This window comes from Furipterus horrens, unplaced genomic scaffold (assembly GCF_987537825.1).
Source record: "Furipterus horrens unplaced genomic scaffold, mFurHor1.1.pri manual_scaffold_7, whole genome shotgun sequence".
Taxonomy (NCBI): domain Eukaryota; kingdom Metazoa; phylum Chordata; class Mammalia; order Chiroptera; family Furipteridae; genus Furipterus; species Furipterus horrens.
Genome location: NW_028327177.1, coordinates 117,925,784 through 117,947,417, shown reverse-complemented (window position 1 = coordinate 117,947,417; position 21,634 = coordinate 117,925,784). Strand labels below are relative to the sequence as shown.

Genomic DNA, 21,634 nt, shown 5'->3' with positions numbered 1-21,634 from the left:
CTCTCGTGGTGGGTGTGATGTGTTTGGGCTGCATTGAAGTTTGCTCCGCCCCAGGGGTGCTGGAAATTGTGTCTGCTCCAGAGAAGTGATGTGCGTGTGAATGCAAACAGACATTCAGGTGAAGCTCTGGGTTCACAGAGACTGCATTTATTTATACCCATCCTCTATGATGTTTAGTTTCAGTGGCGATTCTCCCGAGAAGACATGCACAGCAGGCAGATGAGGAAATCCAAAGGTAAACTCAGTGCCAGAGACAAGCAACAAGCAGAAGACAATGACAAGAATTTAGAAGACCAGTTTTCCAAGGCCGGAGACACGGGCAACTGTGTGCTGAGTCGGCAGCAGGACGATGAAGCCTCTGAGGACATGAAGATCCCCATCCAAGAGGTCATGGGAGAACAGCTGTGCCCTGATGGCTGGCTCTCTGTGGAGGGTGGGGCCTTGCAGAATGGTCCTGCCGGCCACTGTGGGGTTCTGGCCGGGGGCGGCGAGGGGCACTCAGATCCTGCTGAGGATGCCAGGGAGGGAGGTGTGGAGAAAGTAGCTGCAGAGACAGCAGAAGCCAACTGAGTCCCAGCAGCTGGCGCTGAAGCCAGATGAGTTGGCCAACCCGAAGCACTGTGCCAGCAGCCAGGCCGGGGCTGATTTGCCCTGGTGTCCTGTGTTACCCTTTGGCTTGGCTTGATCTCTCCTTGTGAGCTCGCGCAGGCCCTCCAAGTGCCTGCTCCCTGACAGTGTTGATTTCCGCACATCCATTTGAAATGTGTTGTAATGCCCCAGTGTTAGAATGCAAGAGGTCAGGTTATTTCTTCTAAACCTCAGGGCTGAAGGCCCAGCCCTGGCCCCACCACTCCTCAGTGGGAGGGTCTGGACCATTCAGTGCCTGTGTCCGCCCCCTAGGGCCTCCAGGGAGCATCCCGGTCATAGTCCATGGTCCTCCCTGGCTACAAACCAAGGCTGTGTGTCTTCATTCCCACACTCTGCCGGGGCAGTTCCATCCTCTGCTGTTCTCTGCAGCCCTGTCAGCTGCTCTTCACCTAAAGCCTGGGACCCTGCTGCTTTGGCAAAGAAAATGACTTTAGAGGAGGGGAGGTGCCCCATCTCCTGGCTTTTCTCAAAGTATTCCCATAGATACTGGTAATCTGGAAATGAAAGGTAATTCTATTTGTGCACCTGCTCTTGCAGAATGTCCAAGAAAGTATTGTTAATATTAATGCCAAAAATTTTATAAAAGGTTTTGTATTCAGCACATCATGTGAACTCACGTTCTTTCTGTCATTTCAGGGCAACGTGACTGGTTGGGTGCCCTTGTCATGTGCTATTTTAATCAGTGTATTATTGGCCAAGTTTCCCATGTATGCTATCACGTGTTTATATTGTCCTGAAAATATCGTTAAGGCTTTAAGTAGATACAACTGGTGTCTTGACCAAAAACCACAGCCTTTTTTGTTTAGTTACTTAAAGCAATAAATCATCTGAGTTAAAGCTCTGTGAGTATTGAGTATTTGTTGTGTCACAATGAAAAAGTCCGGACCTGATGTCCAAAGGACTCAATCCCACATCCCTCATTTACTTTTCCTAAGTTACTAACTCCTGGCACATGATGATCCTAGAGGACATGAAGCTCCTGTGTGAAACAAAAGCCAGCTGAACACATTGTGATTACTTGTCTTTTGTAGAAAGAAGGCAGAATGGGATTCAGGTGCCACAAAGTACGCCAGGGCACAGCTGCCTCCCACTGCCTGGGCTGATGGCAACAAGTACCTTTTGAAAACAAATAATAGCCCTGTACCAAGCTTTTTTTTTTTTTTAAGTATATTTTATTGATTGTACTATTATAGTTGTCCTAATCTTTTCCCCTTTGCCCCCCTCCACCAGTTACTCCTCTTCCCTCCAGCAATCTCCCCGCCTCCCTTAGTTCATGTCCATGGGTCGTGCATATAAGTTCTTTAGCTTCTCCATTTACTTTACTATTCTTAACGCCGCCCCCCTGCCTATTTTGTACCTACCAGTTATGCTGCTTGATCTCTGCACCTTTCTCCCCATTCTTTCCCTTCCCCTCCCCACTGATAACTCTCCATATTATCTCCATATCTATAGTCCTGTTCCTGTTCTAGTTGTTTGCTTAGTTTGTATTTTAATTTTAGATTCATTTGTTGACAGTTCTGAGTTTGTTGTCATTTTACTGTTCTTAGTTTTTATCCTTTTCTTCAATGTGTCCATTTAACATTTCATATAGTAAGGACTTGATGATGATGAATTCCTTTAACTTTACCTTGTCTGGGAAGCACTTCCTCTGCCCTTCCATTCTAAATGATAGCTTTGCTGGGTAGAGTAATCTTGGTTGTAGGTCCTTGCTTTTCCTTGCTTTTGTTACAGAACCCCTGGGCTGCTCCTAATTGAAAACAAACCCACGGGCTCTTTAGTTAGGGGTCTGATTGCCCGCCGCCAGAATTACAACTCTTAATACTTTAGTTGAGTGAAAAGAAAATTGTTTATTTAACAGTTACACATATCCTTGCCTCCCCCCTACCAAACCTAGCCAGTTTTAGGAAGGTCAGAAACACCGTCTCCCTACTTCCCAAACACAGTTCAGCTTTACCAGCGGCTGCCAATCATTCAATCTGATTGGGGAGGTCCTTTCTGTGCTGCGGTGCCCTTCAGCTCTCAATAGAAAACCGCCGGGATTCTCAGCCTCCTTGTAAACTGTCTTCTTTCTGTAAACCGCGTGGATCTCCCCTCCTTCTCCAGAGCACCTCTGCAAACACCCGCCAGCGAGGGAGACAGCCCCAGAGCGCGCTGTCCCCCAAAGTGTTTGCGGCGGCCTATATATCCCTGACTGCATCCTCTGACGCAGTGGGTGTTTCCAACAGTTCTGACCATTCACAGAACCCCACGTAGGCTCTGTGTGCTTTCCGTACCATCACCTGGTTCAAGACTCCTCCCATCCACCTGAGGCCTTGGAAGCATCCAAGCAATTTTGCATAATGAAAGACACCAGACACCAGCCTCAGGCGTGTAGAGGCATTCTGAAAGCTGCTTCCTTCTCCCCATCCCCCAGCCGCAAACTCCGGGGATTTTTGGGCTCCCCTGTTTCTGTAACACTTTGAATACTTCTTGCCAGTCCCTTCTTGCCTGCAAAGTTTCTTTTGAGAAATCAGCTGACAGTCTTATGGGAACTCCTTTGCAGGTAACTCTGTTTTCTCTTGCTGCTTTTAAGATTCTCTCTTTAACTTTTAGCATTTTAATTATGATGTGTCTGGGTGTGGTCCTCTTTAGGTCTAGCTTGTTTGGGTCCCTCTGTGCTTCCTGGACTTGTATGTCTATTTCCTTTGCCAAATGAGGAAGTCTTCCTTTACTATTTTTTCACATAAGTTTTCAATTTCTTGCTCTTTCTCTTCTTCTGGCACCCCTATGATTCAGATGTTGGTATGCTTAAAATTGTCCCAGAGGTTCCAAAGTCTCTCCTTGTTTTTTTAATTTTTGCTTCTTCATTCTGTACTGGTTGACTGTTTATTTCTTCCTTATGTTCCAAATCGTTGATTTGAACCCAAGCTTCCTTCCCTGTACCATTGGTTTTGTGTGGATTTTTCTTCGTTTCACTTAGTATAGCCTTCACTTCTTCCCTTATGCGTTTGCCATACTCAACCATTTATCTGAACATTGTCATCACCAGTGATTTGAACTCTGCATCTATTAGGTTGGCTGTCTCCTTGTTGCTTAGTTCTCTCTCTCGAGCCTTGATCTGCTCACTCTTTTGGGTCATACTTCTCTGTCTCCTCAACTTGACAGGCTCCTGTGTTTGCCTCTGTGTCTTAGGTAGAGCTGTCACACCTGTTACATTGTAAGGGGCAGAGCCTTAGGTATTTGTCAGTACTAGGCGACTGCTTTTACCACCTTGAGGCACTGTATGTGGGGGGAGGGGTCTGAGAGGGAACAATGCTGCTTGCTCAGTGCTTGCCCCTTTTCCAGTCACTTCACCTGCTTCCCGTATGTGACTGGTGCTCCTCTAGCTGCTGCCCTAGTTGTGCTTCCCAGAGTGGGTGGGTTTGAGTAGGTTCTAGGTCCGGGGGGGCTCTAAATGGAGAGGTTGGCAGTTTTTTCCTGTGCTCCAACACCCACTGGTTTGCACAACCAGAAACAATGGGGCTTTATTTTCCAAGCACTGGAACCTGGGACTGGGAACGCTCCCCAGGTGTCCCTCCTGACTTTTATAATGTGTGACTGCTGTTTCTGCTGGCCAGCAACAGCCACTGCCTTGTCGCTTCCTCCCCAGATGTCCCTCCTGGCTTTAATGATGTGTGACTGCTTGTTCCACCAGCTGGTCACAGCCACTGCCTTGCACTGCTACACCACATCCTCTCTGCCCTGGCTTCCCATCTCTACTCTTCCTACCTATCTGGAGGAGTATTACTTCTTTATATCTTTGTTGGAATCCATGCAGTTCAATTTTCTGATAGTTATGGTTGTTTTTTGTTTTGAGGTAGATGTAATCCTTATGGCTGTGCAAGGAGATGAAACATGTCTACCTACGCCTCCATCTTGGCCACTGCACCAAGCTTTTAAGTAAGTTATTTAATGAGTCTTTTCCCTGTTTACAAGTTTGCTAAAATAGAACACATTTGTAATACATTTATATAGAGCAGAATTGAAGACCCTTGTACAGCAACACTGTAGACTCATTTTCCTCTAGATGTTGGAGCAGAAGTCCCCCACCCCCAACCCCCACGGCTTACCTAGAAAGGTTGACAGCTCTGTTCAAAGAGAACTATTTTAAAATGACATTTTTTCATAATTATACTCAGGAATATCTATACGGTATCTTGATTTAGTAAAAATGTTATCTCTTAGCCTGTATCTCAGAGGATCACAGCTTTTAAAAAAATATATGCTCATTAGCAGCAGGCTGGGAAGAAATGACACTCATCTTTCACAACTTTGAAAAGCCTATCCCAGGTTGCATCCTCTAGGCAGCCGGCCTTACGGCACTCAGCATTGGGTACATTTTTCAATAATTAAATGACATTTATGCTGGCTGAATGTGTCATGGGGAAAAAAAATTAAAGGTGACTTCAGCTCATTTGAATTTCTTAGGAAGTTGGGCCCTAGAGCCAGACTAACAAATAATTCCTGAAGGTCTTGTTTTCTCCCCTCACTTCTCCACACCCCCTGCTGGTATCTGGCAAAATGTAAATCTTCTGCAGGAAGTTCTCAAATTGGCTGCACCTTAGGGTCACTGGAGATTTAAAACCCAATACCTGGGTCCCAGCCCAGAGATTGGGAGTAGCTGCTCTGGGCTGGGCATCGGGACTCGTAACCCCTCCCCGACACAGCGATTCTAAGGTGCAGCCAAAGGTGAGACCCACTGGCCACAGGGCTGCTATGAATCAAATCACAGCCTGCCCCTTGTGAAGTGCAATGCTTTAATAAAAGGTAAACAACCAAGCCCCTGACATCCAGTCCCAACACCCTGGATATGCACTGCATGTGCACTGCAAATTCCTGAAGGAAATTTTAATTTCCTGTGATTGGTGTCAGTTGTGTGGGTCATCGTTGGCAGTGACAAGGCCCCAGTGACCAGTAAAAGTTGCAAAGACTTGTAGTGTTTGGCAACAGGAGGCTTATGCACACGGTTGTTAGTCTTTGAGGCTGCAGGCATCACAGAGGGTCTTGAAGAACAGGGAGTTCTGGAGGGGTGATCAGGTGACTGAAGTAGGGACCTGAGTGACTGTGATAGGTTTTGCTGCCACCACTGGGCAGCCCAACGGGGCATTCCAGGGATTCCAAGGCACTGAGGTTCGGGGAGGCCAAAGCCGGTTCATGGAGGGAACAGAGAGACTGCCATGGAGGGTTTTGGTAGTTCTTAGGCCCAGTCATTTGTGGAAGGAGGTTGCTAGAGAGGGAAAGAAATCTAGGAAAAGAGACATTCCTGTGGAACCATGGCTGAATTTGGAGCCTTTCACCAGGAAATGTTTTCAAAACCTGCTCTTCACCGTCAGAGCTTCCGGAGTGGATAGTGGGCAGAGGTAGGCATCACTCCCAGGGCAGTCAGGGCAGGGGGTGGAATTCTCATCAAATCTGCTTAGAGAAATACAGTTGTATTGCTGTGCAGTGCACACGGCCACAAGGTCCAAGTGGTGAGGTATGGAGACACCTTTGTTAGTGAAGTGGAAGGCTGTTCTATAGCGGGCTCATTGAGTGGAAAAGCCCAGCCAGACTCTGGGATCAGATAGAGCGTGTTAGAATGCTTACCTTGTACAAGGTAATGTCACTTAATTTCTTCACACCTCCAAGCATCAATCTCCTATGTGTGAAATGAGGCTAATGATCCCCACCTCGCCAGATTTTTGTGAGATTAATAAGGTGTGGTCAAGTGCTTGGTTCACGGAAAGTGCCTTCCGGGTAGCAGGAAATCATAATGCCAATAGGTAATAAATGTGGCAGAGACCATCGCTGCTCACCCAGTACGCATGGGCTCCTGTACTGCCCAGCTGCTCTTGCAGTTGGGGCCATGTGACTGGGTTCTGGCCCATGGCACTTGAGCAAGATGTGATGTAAGCCAGTTCTGAGCCTGACCTTTTAAAGTACCCCATGCAACCCCAACCCTCTCTTAATCTCCAATGCCCTTGGCATAGTTCAGGATGGACCCCAGCATGAGAGATAAGTAAACCTTCACTGGGCTAAGCCACTGGGATTTTGAGGTTTATCTGTTACTGAAGCATAGAATATCCCATGCTGACTAACAGACATACTGTAATGTTTATAAAATCTTTGAGTGGTTTATAAGTAACAATCCTTGCCTGAACTGTTTTCAATCTCCAAATTGATCATATTTCACTGGAATTATGCCTGATGGGACCAACTTCAAGAAAATAAACATTAAGAGACGTTCTAATTTATTTCTTATGAAGCACATTTTATCAGAACTCTAAACATATTAATTATGGCCTTTCTAAACCACAAAACATCTCTCAAGAATAGCTTTCAGATGTAGCAATGCTTATTAGCAGGAATAGGTTGACCTGAAATCCGTCAGGGAACGCATTTTGGTTGGGCCCATACCCCGTGCAGGGCGTGCTGGCCCTGGGGGACTGCGGAGAACAGCACAGCCTGGCTGTCCTGCTGGAGCTCACGGCCCTGTGCGGGCCAACACCGTCAGCTGGAACTAAAGATGAAGTCCTGAAAGGGTGGGGGTGGGGGGGATGCAGAAAGGAGGGGGCTGGGGTGCAGACAGGCAGCCGGAGGCAGCTCAGCTGACTCCCCACGTGTCTCAGCGGGCCCCGTTTCCAGCAGCCCCCCTACACAGGCTGGGAGCCGACTGCGTGAGCAGAGCAGGGTGTGCCTCTGCTCATTAGCACTCTGCCCGCTCGGTGACCTGCCAAACGACCAATGCAGCTTCCCAGGAGAGTCTGGGTTTCCTGTACCTGGCTCCCAGAGTTTAGAACAGGGAAGCATGTGAACTTTAGCTCTAAGCACAAGACCCAACAAGCCTTTGGCTGGGATTTCTGAGGTGGCTGTCGCCAGAGAAGGAAGTAAAACGATGTTCACCACAGGTTCCTGTTGATAATGATCATCTCTGTGGCCAGATTAAAAAAACTTAACTGGTGACAGACAGCTGGTTCTCGGAACCTGGCAGGTATTTGCAACACAGTGTGGGGTGGCATTTCCCTCCAGCAGAGGCAGCCAGGCCACGTGGGAGACCTGTGCATTTATGTGGGCAAAAGGGATTGGATTATTGGCTACACATATATATAGTTTTTAATGCTCCCACCACTGTGCTAGGTGCTGGGAAGGCAGCAATGAACGAGACAGATGCAATCCCAGCTCCCTTGGAGCTTACAAGGGACACTGAGGAGTTGTCCCTATAGTTACAACACTGCGGTCAGAGCTGTGGGGAAGTACAGGATGCCGTGAAGGCAGAACGGGGGTGTGACCTGCTTATGGAAGGCTTTGTGGAGGACATCAGAGTGAGGCTGAGCCCTGAGAGAGGAGCACCAGGTAAGCAGTCCACAGGGAGGCAGTCTCCCCAGCGAGAATCCAGACTCTACCACTTACCAGGTGTGTGGCTCTGGGCAAGTTATTTATCCCCTGTGCCTCATTTACCTCACCTGTAAAATGGGGATAAATGGTTGTGAGGATTAAATGAGTTAGTACATGCAAGATGCTTAAAGGATGGATAGCATACAGGAAGAGCTATATGTAAGTGTTGGCAATTAGGAGGGACAAGACTTGAAAAGGGAAGGATCTGAAGAAGCCTATCTTGTTCAAGTCACTGGAAGAAACCCATGAAGGCAGCTTTGCAGTGTTTGTGGCGGAGAAGGGGCAAAGGAGCAGGGAAGACTCAGAGGTGAGCCGGAGGCCAGATGGAGCAGGGCCTGTGAACCATGGGAAGGGTTCCAGTCCTCACAGTAGAAATAATGGGAGGCCACTGATTAGTTTCAAAGGGAAAATGACATAAGATTCGTGTTTTTGTAAAAGATCTCCGTTGCTGAATGAGCAAGCTGGTGTGCAGGGAGTGCAGAGGTGTGAGGTAGCAGGCCAGTGCTTTAGTCCAGGTGAGAGTGAACCTCAGTGGAAAGGGAGAGAAGAGGACAGATTTGATGATAATTTAGGAGCAAAAACTGACTGAATTTCGCAATTGATTGGAGAGTAAGGGAGATACGGAATCTACCAGCCATACCAGAAACAGGTGAGTACTGTCCTTATCAAAGGCATTTCCTCAGAGTAATAAATACTCCCGTGATTCTGCTGTTGTTTGGAACTTTCCTAAAACCAGTCTCATGGATTATTTTTCAGGACTTGAATAATAATTCAACATTATTTTACAAAACCAGTAGAACGTAAGACTCAAAGAACTATGCCTTTCATATCTGGAGGGAGTTGTTGGGCAGAAGCAGCTGCTGGGGCAATGCCATGGGTCAGGCATATCATTGTGCAAAGGAAACTGTCTCTCTTGGGTCTGAGGGACAGAACCAGAATTCTGCCCCCAAAACATTTTTTAATGGTGATGCTGGCAACTACCTCTTCAATGGGGGGGAGGGTTTGGGAACAAGCCCAAGGCTGAGTCTGTGGAAAGTCCTCCACAAGGACAGGAAGGAGACCAGTCTGGGAGGTCTGGCTTTGTCGGTCCCCAGCCACGTGAGCTTGGGCAGGCCATCTAACCCTCCATCTCATCTCCCATATGGGTACAGTGGGACAGCATCACTCACCATGCCTGCTCCCCCTAATTGTTGGGGAATGATTTAGTGAGATAAAACGAAGTACTTGTCAAATGCCAAGTAATGCTGTAATAATGTTCAATTGCTAATAGTATTCCAGCCAAACTCTAGACCACCAATGAATTCAGGTAACCCCAGAGGAACTATTTCCTATCAATCTTCCTTTCTACCTTTCCCTGTGGAAATAAAAGTTATATCACTATGCATAACATTTGTTCATCTTTAAATAATCTGGAGATGAAAAAAAAAAGTGTTTGTGGAGGGGATATAGAATATACTAAAAAACTAAAGTAAGTAAAACAATGTGACATCAGAACCACAATAAATAAGACTTATGGAATAGTCGAGTCTGGGGAAAAAATTCCACTTATACATGGGAATTTAGTATGTGATAAAGGAGGCATTTCAAATCAATGGGGAAAGTGCAGAATATTTGATAAATGGTGTTGGGCAACTGGAGAGTCATGTGGAAAAAGCCAGATCCCTATTCCCCACCAAGCACAAAAATAAATCCTCAGTGGATAAAAGACCTATGAAAATATCAAAAGAAAATATGTTGGTAAAAGCCAAGGGAAAAGACTGACATGCTTGATTATATGTAAACTTAAACTCTGGTATAAGTTAGAACAAACAGAATTCAGTGATAAGTAACGGAGGGGGAAATATTTGCAATATGTATAGTAAAGGATTAGCATTCATTCTGTTTTATAAAGACTTACAAATCAGTCAGACATCAATGTGGATATAAAGTCCAACCATATCATTCTCAAAAGAAGAGAAATGGCTAAAACACTTTAGGTTAAAAAATATATATGCTAGGGAGAAATCATTACATTAATTTTTTTTTTAAATCATATTTTTACCCAACAGACTAGGAAAATCAGTTTAAGGGACTTAGAATCTCTAGTTTTGCCAAAAGGTAGGGAAATTAGTATTTTCATATTCTATTAGAATACAAATCGGCTTTTTTAAAGGGTAATTTGGCAGTACTAGCCAATTTTTTTATTCATTGAATTTAGAAAGAGAGGTGGAGGAAGGGGGGGGGGAGAGATTGATTTGTTATTCCACTTATTTCTGCATTCATTTATTGATTCTTGCATGTGCCCTGACCCGGGATTGAACCCACAACCTTGGTGTATTGGGATGATGCTCTAACCAACTGAGCTACCTGGCCAGGGCAATACTAATTGATTTTTGATACAGAAATGACACTTCTAGAAACTCAATAGGAATACAACACAGAAATTATATGAACAAGTGTGTTTGCTGCAATATTGTTCGTAATAACTCCAGACTTGGAACAATGTATTATAAATGTTCATCACAGAGGTTTGGAGTGTTAAAAGAATAAAACCAACAAGCACATATACCTGTGCATGTATATAAGATTAATACACTGTAAAATGTCTAACAGCATCCCTAGCAAACTCTTTATACAGAAGTTCATCCTAGGTGAGGGGGTGGGGTGGGAGAACAGAGGACTTCAGCATCTAGTGTACATACTTTTATATTTATATTGTTGGATATTTTACAATCATATTTATCAAGTAATTAAAAAAGAACAGAGCAACAGACAAAATTTTAGGAGGCTGAAGTACAGCAAAATGGGACTCAGGGTGAGAGGGAAGAGGCTAATGGGCACCGGCAGAGTTTTCTAATAACTCAGAACAGACTGACCAAGATGTCGCTCAACAACCAGGGAAGTCTGGGTTCCTGAGCACAAACCTTTTTAAAATGCACGCATCGCTCTGATGGTGGGTCAGGAGGTATCTTTATAGGTCATTACCACGCTGGCTGTGTATGCGCATGTTAGGAAAGAGTGATATTGAAGACATTTCACTATTTCTCTAAGATCAAAACAGTATATTGCTTTGAGTTTCATTTAAAACAAAATGAAATAACAGCTCTCAGGTTAAATTATCAGCATGTGACTATCTGCAATAACCAGGAGTAAAGGAAATTGCTGTTTTCCATTCAAAAAGAAAAAAAACCAAACCTCAGGCATTGGGTACTATTCGACAATCACTGCATGCACACACGTATTTGTACTTACACACGTGCATGTATACATGCTTGCAGCTATGCATCCCATAACAACAATGCCCCCCAGCCCTGTCTCCAGAGCATGGGGACACCCCTTGCCACTGCCCCTCCCACCTGCTGCCCACAGGACACCAGCAAGCCAATGTCTCGCCCAGATATCCATCTTCCACAGCTTCCTTTCCCACCAGCCATAGCTGCAAAAAGATATATTTCCCCCAGAGCACATTTACGTTCAATCTTGTTGAAACAGTCTCAGTATTCAATATACTTCTTTGCAGAAGATGGCTTTTATCACTTTTTAGCCTCATAAAAAATAGTTCCTCCAAGCATTTAACTTGCTCCTCAAGATGACCTCAGTCTTATACTTTCCTACCTCCAGCGTCTAGCAGTGACTGTACACCGCAGGTGCTCACTAAGTGACCGTTAACAAGTTTGTCATCCCCTAGAAAAGGTCCTCTCCTCCCCAGCTGGAGTCCCACTGAATGCCTCTGGAGAGTCTGTCATACCATCAGTCTATTATCTCTCCCATCTTAAAAACACCAACTGTGCTTTAGTTAATAGTCTTGTATCAATTTAACGACGTTGTTAATTTCTTAGTTTTCATACACATACCATCTTACATGGTTATGTAAGATGTTGGCATTTAAGGAAGCTGGGTAAAGGGTATATGGGAACCCTGCCCTCACTTTGCAAGTCTTCCATAAATCTGAATTATTCCAAAATAAAAAGTGTAAAAAGCAAATTTTTAAAAATGAGTAAAAATATGGAGTTCTCTTCCCACCACTTCTTTCCAGCTACTATCCCATTTTTTTATTCCCTTTACACAACAGTAAAATTTAGAGTCCTTACCTATACACTCATTACAATTTATTTCCTACCAGTTGTTCTTAAACCCACTCCAATATTATCACCCTCAACATCCATCTTTTCAAAATCACCAATGACCTTCCAGTTGCTAAATAGCAGAACTCATGTCTCCTGTCATGTTAGCAGCGTGACACATCCTTCTTCCTTGAGACACTTTCTTCATGTGGCTTCCTGACACCACACTCAACGTCTTTCCCTCTTTCCTGTTTATTAGAGCACTTTTTACAACCCTAGGAGCCCCAAACCCACCCATCCCCACGACTTAGTACGGACCACTAACACCGTGGGGGCAAACTAAAACAAGGTGGACATCACAATATTGACCGTAAGGGACAAAAGCAATCAATGTATGAAAAGCCAAGAGTTCATAACAATACTTTAAAAACTCTGCTCACCTTTGGAGGTTGCTAGGGCACCAACTCACAATAGGCTAAATGATTTTTTTAAAGGGCAAGAATCAAGCATTGATCCTGTCCTTCCTGTTCATACTCATTTCAGGGCAAAGTCAGTGAGGGAAAATTCTTTACCAAATAATCACAGGTAATAAATGCAGGAAAATGATAGACATGGACCATTAATCCTTAATAAAATTGTAGGTATAAGCAATGATCAATAGCTGCTAATAATTAGGTAAAAGGTTGATAGAGAACTTTATATTGGATGGATGAGGCTGACAAAAGCTGAACCCATTGATCAATCTTAGTAACATTAAAAGTGAGACATTATGTGCCCCCTCATGTGTGAAATACGAAGTATACAACACTACTTATAATGAAGTCTTGCAAAAAAAAAAAAATCTTGAATCTGAATCTAAATTAGCTCTAGCTCTAATTACCAGTTGACATGATACTGAGGATAGGGGGTGGTGCTAAATGACACCTTGAGGATAAAGTAAGCCGGGTTGAAAGTGTGGGAAAGTCTTTAAGGACAAATGACCCAGCTTCTTCAACAAATATATGACGGGGCAGAAAGTGTCTATGTGTGTGTGAGCAGTGGAAAGAAGGTGCCATCAAGTAAAAGGAAGTTAAAACACTTATCAGTTCAATGCAATGTGTGGACTTTGAGGCAGCAGGGAGAACAATGTGGAAAGGTCTTAGCTGATATTAAGGAGTCGTTGTTACTTGTGTTGAATATGATGTTGGCCTGTGGTCGTGCTGCAATGATACATCTGTTGGAGATCCACGCTGAAGCATGGGTGAAATGATGTAATTTCTAGGATTTGCTTCAAAATATACCAGGCAACAACAAACACCAAGTAGCTGAGGGGAGACAGAACTAAACACCACAATGCTGACCATCACTGATGCTGGGTAATGGGTGCATAGGGTTTTATTTTGCTGTCTTCTCCACTTTAATGTATCTTTGAAAACTTTCCTAAGATTTCTTTTTTAAAGTAAGAGCTACTGACTAAAACCAGGGTCCCAGGGAACATCCTTATCTTCGAGCTGGATGTCCTCCTTCAGACACTCTGTGCCTCTGATGGTGGACCGCTTGGGAAAGACCAGGTATTTGATCCATTTTTTGGTAAGCACTGGTACTCATACTAACTCTCTAAATTTGCAAAAGACTCCCACTATCTCTTGAGTAGACTGTGAAAGGGTCTCCTGTCACAGGAAGAACCATCTTTTCATACACTCATAGACTCAGAAGAATCCTCAAGAATTCCTTTAACACAGCTCAGCAGCGCTGTGCAGGCCCTTTCACCCATGTAAGAAACGTTTATGAAGTACCTAACGTATGCCAGGCACAGCGCTGAACAAAATAGGGTCCTGCCCACAGGCAGGTTACACGTTAGTGAACTAAGCCTAAGCCATCCAACCTCTTGAACTTCTGAATAGGCGAAGGAATAGCATGTTAATCATACACTTGGGCAGCGCTCTGACAAGCACTTTACATATATTATCATATTTCATCCTTGTAACAGCCGATGGGATAGGTAATATCATCTGCAGATGCAAGTGTGTGCACATGTGTGTATACTTACAAACTGATGCCGAACGCAGTTAAGAGAATTGCTAAAGATCATCTCTCTAGTAAGTGGCAGACCTGAGATTTGGACCCAGGCAGTCCGGCTTGAGGGCTCTCTCCAGTCTGCATTCTCAGGCACCACAATAAACTCCAAGGTGCCCTGGCTGGAGTTAGCTCAATGTAAGTACCAAAGCGATCTTGACTGTTCTGGTAAGCAGGAGCAACCGGATGTTCTTGGCCAGCAGACCAGAAATACTGTTCAGCACCACACACCAGAAACAACAGAGCTAGAAGGAACTACAGTCCAGGCGAAGGTCACGACCTGACCCATCTCACAGTTTACAGATGGTGGCAGTGAGTCACTGGCAGGGTGGCCGACAGAGCTGGGATCTCCAGGACAAGTGGCCCTTGCTCTATGACAACAGCAGGTGCACAGACCATGGTGTTGGGTGGATGGAGGCACCTCCACCCAACACAGAAAGGCCTGGGCAGCCACCTTCTCCCTACCTTGTGTCTCCTCCCCTACCAGCTGCCTTTGCCCAGTTGGCAGAAGAGCCCCTTGCTGCTCCCATATCCCTGAATCACACTGTGCTTTGCTCCTATGCTCTCGAGTACTCAACCCTACAGCCCAGCCCTCGGCCTGGACATTTTGGGGTTGTTAATGAGTCAGGGCTCCTTAAGAGGGGCCACAGCTTCTCACGTTCCCCTCACCTCTGAAACGCCAATGATCACTGCCTTGATGGGTGCTGACAGGCCCACCAGGCCAAGGGCCCCTCTTTCTTCCCACTTAACTCATATCTGGAACCGAGCCTAGAGGGCATATGTTAAGTGAAATAAGTCAGACAGAGAATGACAAATACCACGTGACTTCACTTATGTGTGGAATCTAAAAAACAAAATAAACAAACAAAACAGAAACAGACCCATAAATACAGAGAACAAACTGACAGTCGCCAGATGGGAGGGAGGTTGGGGCTGGGGGGAAAAGGTGAAGGAATTAAGAAGTAAAAACTGGCAGTTACAAAACAGACACAGGATTTAAAGTACAGCGTAGGGAATAGGGGGAGGACTGCTTCGTAAATTGTGTAACTGTCTAACCACTATGCTGTACACATGAAGCAGAAAATGATATTGTCAACTGTAATTAAAAAAAAAAAAACAAAAGAAAAATAGTTGACAAATGATCTCTGCTTAAAACTTGACAAAATTCAAAACAGGATAGAGGCTAGAATGATGCTGCAGCCATCAGCCATAAATCAATGATGTGTTTAAGCCCCCAAGTTGCTGTGAGGCCTGCAGCCAGAGATCCCGGGGCAACCTGTCTTCTCTCATCAGCTTAAGAATGGAATCACCTTGACTGGAGCTCCTCGGTCTCCAGCACTGATCTGTCCTCCTTTCAGCCTCCCTGTATCCTCAGTGTTATCCAAGCAGATAGCTTTCAGCCTAAGACTGCTTGTCAAGAAAGGATGGCCTGGCCTTGACTCATAGATTTCTTTTGGATTTTTAAAAATCTAAACAAGGATAAGAACTACAGTCTGCTTTCTAGCACTTGGCCCAGAGCAGCCTTGGGACCAGGCTGCATCGCTCTCTCCCCGCCCTGAGGCTGCCTCCCCATCCGGGCTTAGACGTTAGCTGCTTTCTTTCAGTCATTCAACAAGTATGTATTAAGGAGTTGCTGCTGCCAGAAAGGACTCTGGCAAAGGAATGAAATAAAAGGCAGAGAAGCAGGATTTGGAAATGGCTCTACACCCTTAATCAATCCGAAGCACATTTCTACAGCCAGCCAGCCCAGCCACTGAAAGCAGAGTCAACGTGAACACAGCAGTCACCAACGCCTTTGTCCCCAACAAGAAGCCGCCTCCCGCACGAAGTGTTAAGGCAGGCAGCCAAGACACAGAACACAGAAAGTATTTCATTTGAGAAGAAACTAACAATTAGTCAGGATACATACTTAGGATATTCTTTAACATGAAGCAAATATGCTGGATATTCAATTCCCTAAAGCAGTAGTTTTCCTAACCATTTTCTGTTTCCAAACCTGACTTGGATGGTCTGAAGAAGCAGTGCTACAGGCCATGGTAAGGTCAACCATGTCTTAAAGTATAAAAAATTTTCAAAGTAACATTATTAAGAATGTGTTTAAATTATGTTTATTGGATAAAGATATATATAGGCTTCTGTCAAATAATTTAAAGACAGCCTTTACTTCACACACAAAACCACATTTTCATATGATTCAATATATGTCTATATACTTATAGAAATCTATATTGACCAATTCAAGGTACATCATGAGATAATCAAACAGTATTAATAAAAGAAAGTCAATACAGTAAAAAATAAAGTTTAATCAATGAAGTCTTTGCAAAACGTTTATCATTTCAGTCTGTTGGGTGGTTTTTCTTGTATTCTCCAGCAGGTCACTTCGTTCACAGCCTTTAAAAAGACTGAGTAGAAGTAAATTCATCTTGCCACAACCATATAACATAAAATCTTACTGTCCTCAGTAAATCTCACAACCATCTCTTTGCTACCTTTGCCCACTCCCTACCACCACTTCTCAAAGCAAATGTGTTCTTTGGGAACATGGCTGTTTTCTAGTTGCTTGGAGAAAAAGTCTGTCATTGGAGGCGGACCACAAATATAGAACAAAGTCTCTTTTGAAATATGATCTCTTATCTCCTTCTCGGTGATTCTTCCTTCTACCAAGAAAGAGAATAAACACCAAATTAAGCCAGACGTGTTTGCATGGAAATGAAGAAGGACTAACCACAATTCAGCAACAGTGTTTATTTTCAGTAACTCAAGCTTAGTGAGTCTAATCTCAAGTCATTCACACGATGGCCCCTGTTGGCACCTGGGGCCAGACCCCAGCACAGTACCGAAACTTATGGCAAGTAAAGCAGGAAGGTAATCGTAATGCCCTCTTCGGATAGGAGCAGTGAACTTACTACTCTTTGGTAGAGATTCAAAACTGCTTTCAGCAAAGTAAAGAAACTATTTTGTGAAAAATCTTTCCAGGCAGGAGAAACCACAAGTAATTTAAATTACCATTGATGGCAAATGGCATCGATTCAGTCAAGGTTGGAATATAAATTCTTTGCATGCATACTACAGTGATGATGCAAAGGCTCCCTAAAAAAATGTGGGAAATAAATTTTTAATATTGGCAGTAGGAAAACTATATATAATAAGTAAATACAACTAAATCTCTCCTTATTTTTCCATGATGAATCACCTCCCAATTCCTCAGGTAGTGACCTTCCTAGCCAGCAACTCCAAACAATAAAGCATCTACACTCAACCAACTGGCATGTCCACCAAATGACTACGTGGGGATAGTCAGAATACCTTCAGGGGACTCACCCGTGATGTATGGCTTCAGTTCTGCACTGATCTGTGAAGTTTGCTTTGTAACATGCAAACTGCATGCAATCTTCTCAGGAAATTCATTTACTAAATCGAGGATATTTTTCTGGAATGTCAAACATATTTGGTCACACTACAATTTTAAAAAATCAGACCAGATGTGCACAACCACTGACGCCGAACCTCGCCTCCCATTCTGCACACGTCTGCCGCTCTCGCGCTCCACTTAGAGGGAGATTGTTTGCAGCCTCGCAGGCCAGACCATTCGGAGCACAGAGGGCTATTTGGCTTTAATTGAAATCTGAATATGCTAACAAGCATATTACTAACTCTCCGGGAGTTTTTTCTTTTTCCTTTTTCTCAGGCTTTGGCAATTAAGCGGCAGTTCCACTGACCACAGTTGTGCCTTTTAACTGTTGCTGTTCTTTTGTTCATCCCTGCAGCTGCAAAGCAATCCAGAGTGAAAGCCTTCCCCATCAAACGCACTGCGGGTCAACAGATGCAACTGATGGGGTTCACTTACCCAGCTGGGTCCCAACCACATACGTCTCACCTACTCCTGTAACGGTGAGCCCACTCGTGCGTCTCTTGACTCTGTTTACAGAGTCTCAGGGCCATGGCGACTTTTCCATTCATCCACCTCCAGATTCAAGCCCACCAGACCTGCCCTCTCCTGTCACGTCACTGAGGGCCTCCTCAACGCTGGCTGTTTTAATTGTCCTAGTAAGATGAGTTGCTTAATTCTCATTTGAACATGACTAGATTGAGACTATCGCAGAGAAGGCAGAACAGAGAAAGTTCCATGGACAACTAATACCGGGACATGTCTGCTCACAGCAAGCTATGAAATGTACATTTCTCCCTTACCTGAAACAGGAGTTCGCTGGTAGTTTTTGCACTGTAGAATAGTTTTATTGTTCCTATCTCATATCCACTTCCTTTGTTTGCCCGTTCTCTGTGGAGATCCGCCGAGTGCCGCAGGATGGAGAGTAGAGGGTTAATTCCGACTCCTCCCGCAATCATCACAAGGTTCCTAGAGGCATCTCCAGGCTGAGGGTCAAAGAAGAACTCTCCGCCCACTCTCAGGGCCACTTCAGAGTTAAGTGTACACTAGGCAGGAGAGAAAAGATCCTCAAGTCCTTGTAGCACAGGTCTTAAACTCAATGTTCTTTAGTAAAACTGCGTCTACTTCCAGCATTTTTATCAGTATTTAGGACTATTTTTACGGCTTGCTCTCAAGTTTCCCAGGGCCCTGTGAATTGATTCCACTTGTCCATTACACAGGCCATTTGCTACTCTGCCTTGTGATCTACACTGCACAGCTGCTCCAGTATCGAAGAAAGGAGACTCACTTGAATAATTTGGCCATTTGTTAACTATGTAGGTGAGGAACTGGGTTGTGAAAAGAGGCACAGGGAACAGCTCTGAAGGATGAGTTTCCATTCCTGAGTGGCACTCCTGATCAAAGCCATGGAGCTGAGAGAGGCAGGATGGGCCACGTGTCACTAGCTAGGGCTGCCCTGGTTCATCAGAGCTGAGGAGTGTGGGTACCGGGGGCTTCTTCCTTATCGCCAGCAGGGCAGAGCCAGACCTTCTCCACAGACTGAGGCCAGTAGCCAGCATGCAACACCAGTCAGTTCTGTTCCCTTCTCCCCAAAGCAGTGAGAACAGGAAGCCTGAGGCTTCACACTAGGGAGATGAGTGCTACATACATCCACCCATGTAAAGTACCCACTATTTGTGAAGTCACTTACACCAGGAACACAATCAGAGCTCAATACACTGTTTTCTTCGCGTGGGCAATACTGTCCCTGAGGGAGCCATTTTGAAAACTTGTAGTGACACTTTTATTGTCACAATGATTTGGAGAACCCAACTGGCATTTAGAAGGCAGGGCCAGAGGTGCTTAATGTCCTATGCAGTTAGCGGTGTTCCAGAGCTGGTGCCTACTAAGCTGATGGTTAAATGTGCAGGAATTTTGTGAGCCACCATCTACTGCTAGTTTGACATCGGCCATTGTGGGAGTGTTTACACACAGAAATCAGCAAATGTACAAATCAGAGCTTTTTCTTCACTCAGAGAGCCGGTTTAGTAGCATACCATTATCTGCAGCACACAGGACTGCCCAGCACAGACTTCTGAGTGACCCATAGGACATGTATAGGTGAAAACTGGTTTGTAATTATCTGAGACTAGGCTCCAATTCATTTTACAGAAAAACCTCAAAGGTTTGTGGGGGGGGGGGTTTGCACAGATCTAACATAGTCTGAATTTTCTAGAATACAGCCACCATGTAGATCAGGGTCCCTAACCCCCGGGCTGAGGACTGGTACCAGTACCAGTTCGATGCCTGGTAGGAACTGGGCCGCACAGCAGGAGGGGAGCAGTGGAGCTTTGTTTGCATTACCACCTGAGCTCCACTTCCTGTCTGCCCCCACACTTCCCATCAGTGGAAAAACTGTCTTCCCCGAAACTGGTCCCTGGTGCCAAAAAGGTTGGGGACTGCTGATGTAGATTGTACTTTGTGGTACTCAGAATTTCACTATATATGTTCACTATTCTGGAAAACCACGTCCCAGTCGGTAACATGAGTGCGTGTCCTTCCACACACAACAGCCTGTTCCACCTGCACTTGCAGACAGTGTGTTCATGGTGATTCTACACTGTGGAACGGGCACCGGACTACCTCATTCATCTTCTCGTTTAGATATGCCCAACTGTTTATGTGATGAAATACATTATATTTGCTTATGAATCCCTTCCCTTTGTTTCCCCTTTGGTTAACACTTGGAGAATTACATTATTTAAAAAAAATTTTTTTTCACTAGGAAGTCAGCCTGCTGCCAGGGCATTAGGAAGGCTTGTTAACGTAGACAGTCAGGGAGCGCCAGGGAGTCTCCAGCACTGGCCAAGATGGTACAGGCGGAGATTCTTACACTGAGCACACCAAAAGCAAGCAAGATAATTGAATAGAGAAATAGCCCTCTGCACCCTATGCCTGAAAGAACTGGGGGCTTCAGCAGGAAGGGGGATAGTCTTTGAGACAGGAGTCTGCCATTGTCCCAGGTTGTGGCACCTGAATACACTTCTTTCCTTTTGCACCAGCACCTGTCTCAAGAGTCTGGCTTTCCTTGTGGCAGGCAGCCACACCTGCCTTTTGATTGCAGTCTCTCTAAGCCCCCAGCAGTTTAGAACTTTCTTGGTCTAAAGTTACTGCAAAGACACTGTGACCTACATTTCTACTTCATGAGTACCTTTCCTAACAAAAATTAAGTGTGGTGTGTGATGATTTCTGGCAGTGAGAGAGACGAGCATTTCTTAAATGTCCCTTCTTTAGGGACCCTCACCATGTGGACAGTGGTGTGGCATGTGAGATGCTCAGCCTTATTCACGCATATCCAGTGACCATGTCCCAGGTGAATCCCATGTGTGGGGATCTCAGGTTATAATAGGGTCCTCAGAAAAATGTTTTAGAGGGTCTAGAAAACTTGGTGGTTTTAAGTTATTCATTTCTATTTAAAAAGTTCCTCATAAAAGGCAGTCTTCAGGTTGTTCAGGGGAAAGGTGTCATCATGCACAACAAATTGTAACTATTTATTTTTGTTTGTTTTTAAATCCTTACCCAAGGATGTGTCCATTGATTTTTAGAGCGAGAGGAAGGCAGAGGGAGAGAGAAAGAGAAACACTGATGTGAGAAACATCAATCAGTTGCCTCCCATAAGCACCCCAACTGGGGATCGAATCTGCAACCTAGTTATGCAACCTGACTGGGAATCGAACCTGTGATTCTTTAATGTACGGGATGGTGCTCCAACCAACTGAGCAACCCAGCCAGGGAACAAATTGTAACTTTAAAATGAATGTTGATTCTTTATAATTTTAAGCATGCTTAGGAATTCCTTAAATTCTGTGCAATAAATTATTTATGTTAAAAAAAAGTTTTTAAATGTGATGATTACATTAACTTTGGATTTCATATCACAATAGTTCTAGAAAGGGGGATTGGATCTAACAGGGTTCAGAACATGTTGTCTTGGAAAAAAATGCAGTAATCTAGGAGTCAGAAAACTGAATTTTAATCACAGGCTCTATGAAATCCAGCAAGTCCTTTTACTGCTCTGAGCCCCTGCTGTCGCATTTGGATAACAGGTCCCCGCACCTGTCCTGCT

At 44.6% G+C, this 21,634-nt stretch overlaps 2 protein-coding genes and 1 long non-coding RNA gene across 8 annotated transcripts in view; 2 read left to right on the top strand and 1 right to left on the bottom strand.

The window, feature by feature from the left end:
* Positions 1-1,485, top strand: part of RFTN1 (raftlin, lipid raft linker 1) — a 189,170-nt gene extending 187,685 nt beyond the window's left edge. For both annotated transcript variants that reach the window (XM_090284375.1, XM_090284374.1), the window contains one exon: positions 178-1,485. In XM_090284375.1, the coding sequence (XP_090140501.1) occupies positions 178-570 (393 nt within the window). In that variant the 3' untranslated portion in view covers positions 571-1,485. The remainder of the gene's footprint in view (positions 1-177) is intronic.
* Positions 1,486-4,083: 2,598 nt separating this feature from the next.
* Positions 4,084-21,397, top strand: LOC150005144 (uncharacterized). 4 transcript variants are annotated; one of them, XR_016512419.1, is made up of 4 exons: positions 4,084-4,566; positions 17,909-18,032; positions 18,750-18,849; positions 21,093-21,397. It is a non-coding gene; the product is annotated as an uncharacterized LOC150005144 (long non-coding RNA). The 4 variants fall into 4 exon arrangements; XR_016512418.1 differs by having other exon boundaries at positions 17,909-18,188; XR_016512420.1 differs by lacking the exon at positions 4,084-4,566 and adding an exon at positions 7,700-7,998 and having other exon boundaries at positions 17,909-18,188.
* OXNAD1 (oxidoreductase NAD binding domain containing 1) overlaps positions 16,425-21,634 on the bottom strand; it is a 35,189-nt gene continuing 29,979 nt past the window's right edge. For both annotated transcript variants that reach the window (XM_090284372.1, XM_090284371.1), the window contains 3 exons: positions 18,333-18,575; positions 17,463-17,571; positions 16,425-16,798 (listed from right to left, as the gene is read on the bottom strand). In XM_090284372.1, the coding sequence (XP_090140498.1) occupies positions 16,644-16,798; positions 17,463-17,571; positions 18,333-18,575 (507 nt within the window). In that variant the 3' untranslated portion in view covers positions 16,425-16,643. The remainder of the gene's footprint in view (positions 16,799-17,462; positions 17,572-18,332; positions 18,576-21,634) is intronic.